General features: G+C 36.7%; 1 protein-coding gene across 1 annotated transcript; it reads right to left on the reverse strand.

Annotated features, from left to right (window-relative positions):
- Positions 1–5,870: 5,870 nt before the first annotated feature.
- On the reverse strand, positions 5,871–6,809 carry LOC132011285 (olfactory receptor 52E4-like). Its single transcript, XM_059389653.1, has one exon. The coding sequence runs from the start codon at positions 6,807–6,809 to the stop codon at positions 5,871–5,873; it is 939 nt and encodes a 312-aa protein (XP_059245636.1).
- Between the last annotated feature and the right edge of the window lie 1,116 nt (positions 6,810–7,925).

Raw genomic sequence — 7,925 nt, forward strand, 5'->3', positions numbered from 1 at the left:
TATATGTTTATAAAAAATAAAAAATTAAAAAAAAATAATTAAAAAAATAGAAATGCAAAGGAAAACACAGGTGTATGTATCAAAAAGTTCAGGTTAGAAGGTTATTATGGAATTTGATGTACTTGGCATCTCACTGTGACAGTAAATAGGTTAAAAAATTATCTATATAATAATAAAAACTTAACTATATAAAAAAAAATGAGCCAGAATAGTGGGATCGAATTAATAATAAAAATTGTCCTATGAAGTAGAGGTGGTTGTTCTCTTGTCTTTTTTTTTTTCCCCTTTCCTGGTTGGTTTTCTGTGGGAGGGGCCTGCCACATGGGTTTTCAGTCAATGATGTTCTCTCAGTTTAGTCCTCCTGACCCCCTCAAGGGGGTGGGCTCTGAGGAAACCAGGCTTTTGTTCTCTGGAGGTTTTTATATTTGTTCACTTTTGTTTTTCTCTCTCGCCTTGACTGCTTTTGATGGTTTTTGTGGGTTTAGAGGAAAGCAAACTGCACCCTGACCTCCCTCTCAGAGAGAAGCCTCAGTCTGGCTGCAGAGCCCAAATAAATCCCCCCTTGGCCCCTGGCAGAGCAGGTTCCAGTCCTGGTCCCTGGGGACTCAGGATTTTTTGCTTGTACCCAAAACCTCAGCAGAGGAGGCTGTCTGGGCAGCTCCAGACTGCCAGAGAAGTTCCAAGCAGTGATAGAACACTGAGCTTTTCCTGCTGGCCAGGCTAGGAGTGCCTGGTCTTTCTGGTCGGAGAGCACCCAGCTGGTGTTTGTGTGCACTTCTCTGGGGGGGGGGGGCAGGACTCCGACTCTGATGGCACAGCGGGGCACTTGCGTGGGAACTGCAAAAAGGCTGTGCTTCTGTGGATCGCGAGGCTCCCGGGCGCCAGGCACTCTCAGATGTGCTGGTGGTTCAGGGACCCAGACATGGTTTCTCTGCCGCACTCTCTCTGGCTCTGCGCCAGGGGTGGCTGCCCTGGATCTGGGGACTTAAGCCCGGACCCTAACACCCAGATTCCTGCAATTTCCCCCTGGTGATCCTTTGCTCTTTTTTATTGCTTTCTACCAGACTCCCGAATTAATGCTGGTCCCCAGGTGCAGGACACTCTCATATTGGGATATTACTTTCCAATGGGTCACCTCTGGTGGCTCCCTCCCCCTTTTGTTTATCTTCTGATATCAGTCCGTCTTTCCCACTCCATTTTACCTGCCCACTGGCATCTTCTGCTCCAGTAGAGATCCAGACGTGTATCATTCTGATCTCAGGCTGATTTCGTGTGTGATCGGAGTTCTTTGGAAGGTAATCAGCTCACTTTAGGGTACAGGTTGAAAGGGCTCCTCCTCCTACTTCCCTGCCATCTTGTCTCCGAGGCCTGTTTTTTTGTTTTTAAATCTTAGTGGTTACATAACAAAAACTGGGGCCTCCATAATATGTGTGGGCCTTACACAATCAGTTGAAGGCTTGCATAGAACAAAGACACACTTCATGGAGCAAGAGGGATTCTGCCAGTTGCTGAGTATATCTATTCCAATTATTTATTCTGTAATTGGAGAAATAACTACAGGATGATTTTGGAGACCCATTGATCACCTGACCTACAAAGTTCCTACTATGACTGTAAGGACTTCATCAAAATAAAAAATACGTATAGTTATTTTTAAAAGGATTGAACTTGGTGATGAGCATTAGATATTGTATGGAAATGTTGTATCACTATATTTTACACCGGAAACTAATATTTTACTGCATGTTAACTCTCTAGAATTTAAATTAAAAATATTGAAAAAAATATTAAATTAAGAATATTGAAGAATATTGGAGGTAACATGAAAGAATATCTTCATGTGACTAAGGTCAACAAAGATTTCTTCAACAGGACACAAAGAGCATAATTTACTGTAAAATATTAATAAATTTGATTTAATTGTGCATGAAAACTTGTATTCCTTAAAAAACACCATGTTAAGAGTGGAAAGTCAATTTGCGTAGTGGAAGCAGATATTTGAAAGATATATATCTATGAATGGATTTATACACAGACTATAAAAAGAACATTTACAACTTCCTTAGGTTAAGAAAACAATCCTGAAGACATGGGCACAGATTTTAAATTAAATAATGGTGTTCCACTAAAAAGAACATCCAAATGGCCAATAGCTATAGTTTTTACATCTTAGTGGTAAGGTAACACATATTAAACCCATATCACAATAGCATTACATGATTCTGACAAATAATGGCAACAAATAAACATAAACATACATACCCACCCCTACAGCAACAGACACAAAACCAATAGTGCTGATAAAGATATGAAGCAATTGACTTCTATGAAACTGGTCAAAATGTAAAATTATACATACAATTTTGAAAACTGTTGGGACTTTCTAATAAAAAATCCTCCCAATCACTCAGCAATCATTCAGAGGAATTATTACAATGGCAAATGTCTCTTAAATAACATATAGAGAAATAATAATAACTTTATTCAAAATAGTAAAAAAAATGAGATGAAACTCCAGTGTCCATCCACAATAAATAATTAAATTTGGTACATTTATAAAGGAGAATACTGTGCAACAAAAAAAGTAACAAGCTACAGTTAAATTCAATCACATGGATTAATCTCACAGACATAATTTTGAGTGAAGTAAGCATTACACAGGATATATATCACATATTTAATTAATATTAATACTAATTAATGTTACAGCCATAAACTATCCAATCTGTAGTACTAGATAAAAAAAATGGTGACCTCTGGAAGTTATTCATTTGTAGGGTCATGAAGTCTTCTTTTGGGTTGTTGGTGTGCCATGTATTTTCATCTGAGCAGTAGTTACCTAGGTTCTGGGCTGTCCACAAGGTGTATAGGTACTCCACAAGTACTTTCTATGGGGCCTCTGACCACTTATACAATTTGAACCACTCTAAGTCATCATTCCAGCCCATTCTGGTATACTAGCCTTTAGCAATCCCATGAAATAAATACTGCACCACCCAGTAGAACAATCTACTTTCCTGGCCATCATGTTAGAATAGAGACCATTCAAAAGGCCTTGAGAAATTATAGGCATTATCCCTGAAGCTCTTTGGGCATCTATACAAGACCATTAATGCAGAATATTGGGTTAGGGAGTGTCCCCAAAGGGAATTTCCTAAACTTGAGAAACAGAAAAGCTCTTAAGAGGGTTACTTTGAGCTTGGGGAAGGGTAGCTAGTCCCAGCCAAAAGGAACTTAGAAACTTTGAAGAATGGAATTCTTTATATAATCTGTACATTCATAAAAAGCCATCAAGTGGTATGTATGTTATATTTGATAATTTTTATTATCTTTTAAATGTTTAATTTAATTTAATTTCTTTTAAATTTTAATTTAATTCTTTTAAAAATTTTATTTAATTTATTTAATTTTTAAGTTTTAGTTTTAAATTTTTTATTTAATTGACATATACATTTTATTAATTTTAGGTGAACAACATAATGGTTTGAAATTTGAGTATATTGCGAAATGATCCCACAATAAGTTTAGTTCATCACATGGTTATACTATTTTTCTCAAGATGGGAACTTTTCAGATCTATTCTTTTAACACCTTTTAAATATATAATACAATGTTAATTCACTATAGTCCCTATGCTGTACATTACATCCCCATGACATTTATTTTATAATTGGAATTAGTTCTTTTTGGCTCCTTTCACCCATTTTACTCACTCCCCCACCTCTAGCACCCAACAATCTGTTCTCTGTATCTATGAGTTCTTTTTGTTTTGTTGTTTGTTTTTCAGATTCTACATGTAAGTGAGACCATACAGTATTTGACTTTCTCTCTTTAACTTATTTCACTCAGCATGATGCTGTCAAGATCCATCTGTATTGCCACAAATGACAAGATTTTCTTCTTTTTTATGGCTAAATAGTATGCATATGTGCATGTGTGTGTGTGTGTGTGTGTGTGTGTATTACATTTTCTTTATCAACTCATTGATGGATTAACATATAGTTGCTACATATCTTGGCTATTGTCAGTAATGTTGCAATGAACATGGGGATACCAATATCTTTTCCATTTATCATTTTCCTTTCCTTCAGGATCCCAGGGTAGTTCCGTTTTTACTTTCTTGAGGAAACTCCATGTTTTTACTTTCTTGAGGAAACTCCATACTGTTCTCAGAGAGGCTGCAGCAAGTTACATGAACCAACAGAGCAAAAATGTTCCCTTTTCTCCATATCTTCACCAACAATTACTATTTCTTGTCTTTTTGATAATAGTCATTCTAACAAGTGTAAAGTAACATCTCACTGTAGGTTTTTTTAAAAATTATTATTATTATTATTTAAGAGAGAGAAAGAGCATTAGCAGGAGAGGGGTAGAGGAAGAGAATCCTCAGACTTCCTGTTGAGAATGGAGCCTGATGTGGGGCCTGATCCCATGAGCCATCAGATCAAGACCTGAGCTGAAATCAAGAGTCAGAGACTCAAGCAAATGAGCCACCCAGACACCCCTACTTCACTGTAATTTTGTTGTTCATTTCCCTGGTGATTAGTTATGCTAAGCAAATTTTCATGTACCTGGTGGCCATCTGTATGTCTTCGCTGGAAGATAATTTTTTTTAAGTAAAAGATTATTAAGCACCTAATATATGAGTGGAAAGACACCATGAAGTAAATATTGGCCAAATACATATCATTCATCAAAAGCTATAAAATGTGGATAGGCTACTAGGGTTCATCTGATAAGCCACAAGGAGGAAGTGCAAATTTAAAAAGTACTGGAAAAGCTACTTAGTAAATAATGAATGAATAACTAAAGTCTGTGAATCCAAGAGTAATTACTATCTATGGCATTAGATTCAACTTTCGAGAATGTAACTGACATGTTTAGAAATGCACTCATTTAAAGATTTTTATTCATTTATTTGACAGAGAGAAATCACAAGTAGATGGAGAGGCAGGCAGAGAGAGAGAGAGAGGGAAGCAGGCTCTCTGCTGAGCAGAGAGCCCGATGCGGGACTCGATCCCAGGACTCTGAGATCATGACCTGAGCCGAAGGCAGCGGCTTAACCCACTGAGCCACCCAGGCGCCGAAATGCACTCATTTAGAGGTGCTCATTCATGACTATCCTAAGTTCCTTATCATACTGATGTTTCTATGAAATTCCCCTTTATCAATAGATAGAGATAGAAATATATTTTTATTTCTATAGGTTTTGCAGTTTTGCAGATACTACATTAAGGACAGACTGGTTCACTTTGAACAGTAAGATGTTTTTGGAAGATCTGCATAGATGTAATGAGCCTGGGAATATTTCACACAGAGTCAGCCATAGGAAAATTTCTCTAAATTCTTCTTCCTATAAGACCTTGAAATGTTGTGTATATTTTTATTTTTATATTTCTATGACTAATCAGTTTCTAACATATAATAAAATGTCAGTAAAATTATGGATAACAACAATTAAGCAATTAAGAAAGGAATGAAAGAATCTGTCACAAGTATTAAATACCTATATTCCTTGATGTAGATATATTTATATATATAAATTTAGTAATGTGGCTGACACAAAACTATTTGCAAATAAAAAGCATTTCATTTCATAGTTCTGTCTATAATACATGCTCTGTAGAAGTTATACTGGAGAGTAATAAAGTATTATAACTAAGTTGTCCAAAACTTTTAGGTGTTCCATAAAATTCACACTGATTATTTTGACATAAATCTTGTTATATGTTCAAGATGGGAGAGCTAGGGAAATTATGAATGACATAATACTAAGGTCCATGTCTTTTTTTCTGTTACAGGATTCTGTCATTGAGAAAAGTAATCTCTTTCCTCTAGATTAAAGTGAGTTATCTCTGAGACAGTTTCTGTCAATCTTTTTTCAGAAAGATTCTTGAAACCTTTTCTCGAATCTGCCTAGTCCTCACTCCATAGATGATAGGATTGAGGGCAGGTGGAACAACAACATATAGATTGGCCAGGAGAATGTGAATGTATACGGGAATATTCCTGCCAAACCTGTGGGTCAAGAAGGAGAAAAAAGCTGGAGTGAAAAAGGCTAGGATAACACAGATATGGGAGCCACATGTATGAAGCGCTTTGAGTCTGGCATCCTGAGAAGGAAGGCAGAAGACAGCTCGGAGTATTCTCACATAGGAGATAACAATCAATACAACATCAACAAACACCATTGATATAAGAATTAATCCAAATATCATGTTTACCTTTATATTGGCACAGGCCAGCCGAGCAATTCCCATGTGCTCACAGTATGTGTGGGGGATTATATGGTGTCCACAGAAGGGAAGTCGCAAGATGAGAAACACCAGAGGGATTACCAAAATGAAATTAACTCCAAACACTACAACAAGGATGAAACCAATAATCCTATTTGTGAGAATCAGGCTGTATCTCAGAGGATTGCAGATGGCAACATGGCGATCAAAGGCCATCGCCACCAACACAACAGTTTCCATGGCAGTGAATATATGAATAAAGAACATCTGGGTGACACAGCCTCCAAAGCTAATCTCCTTTAAATTAAACCAGAATATTCCCAACATTTTGGGGATAGTGGATGAGGACAGGCCTAGATCAATGGAGGCTAACATAGCCAAGAAGTAAAACATAGGCTGATGAAGACTCTCTTCATTCTTGATCACAAACAAGATAGTGATGTTCCCCACAAGGGCGATCAAATACACAGAACAAAAAGGAAACCCAATCCAGATGTGCATCTCTTCAAGGCCAGGAACTCCCAGCAGGAGGAAATAGGAGGGGTGGAACTTGGTATCATTTGAAGGGGACATCCTCTCTCCGTTCTTTTGAAATTGCAGATAAAACAAATTATCAAATATTTAAAAGGTCAAACCACATCCAATAAAGAATACAGTAAATTTTGGGTGATGATCAACAGGAAATCAAGAAGGAAGTTTTATGCCAGCCCTTAATATGTGGATTGATTCAGATATTAAAAAATATTAATTCTGCTAAGTGTAGTGAACAAATGTGAGAAAATCTGATTTTATAATATTATTATTTGGGGGATGAGACAGATAATATTCAAATAAACAAAAAAAAGTGTGGGGGGTACAGATATCATATATGTGCATATTTAAATATGTATACTGGGAAGATTTAAAGGATATAAGGGATATAAGATATATAGGTGATATAAGAAAAACAAAGCATGGCATTGGATAGTAATGAAGTTGGTGTCTATTTAAATTTATTGTGAGGGAAGTTCCCTCTAGCAAGGTGATACTAAGCAGATAAATGATTTAGTGTAAAATTAATGAACACTAAATATGTTTTTTATTTGAGTATAGTTGACACAATGTTACATTAGTTTTAAGTGTTCATCTTCTATACTGATCACAAGTGTAGCTACCACCTGTCCTGTTTCATCACTATTACGATATCATTAACTATATTCTCTGTTTTGTGCTTTTTATTCCTGTGACTTATTCTTTCCATAACTGGAAACCTGTACTTCCTAGTCCCCTTCACCCATTTTGCACACCCCCCCACCCCCTGGCAACAATCAACATCAAATACATTTGAGACATGGGATGACCCTTGGATTTGAATCTGGAAAGGAGGCTCCTTCCACCTTGTGGGTCATGAACTGAAAGTGATAAATACTCTTCTCTGATAAGTCTGTGAAATAGGGTTTTAGGAAAGTTGGTGACTCTCTAGGATATCAGGTAGTAGGTTTGTAAGGAATAAAGAAAATGAACTTCTTATTTAGTTTATTTTCCTCTTTTTCTATAGTCCATGGTTAGTGTGGTAAGTTGGAGTGAAGTGGTTCTGCTTGGGAGGTTCCCCAAGCCCCTCAGTTCAGTGAGAATCTAGGTAAGATGGACAGATGAAGGAAGTACTTATTTCTAAGGGCTTTCTCAAGTTTTCTATAGAAATTTTTTATC

This window comes from Mustela nigripes, chromosome 1, assembly GCF_022355385.1.
Source record: "Mustela nigripes isolate SB6536 chromosome 1, MUSNIG.SB6536, whole genome shotgun sequence".
NCBI lineage: Eukaryota > Metazoa > Chordata > Mammalia > Carnivora > Mustelidae > Mustela > Mustela nigripes.

Coding starts and splice junctions, on each gene's coding strand:
- LOC132011285 (XM_059389653.1), bottom strand. CDS start 6,809: ATGTCCCCTTCAAATGATACCAAGTTCCACCCCTCCTATTTCCTCCTG.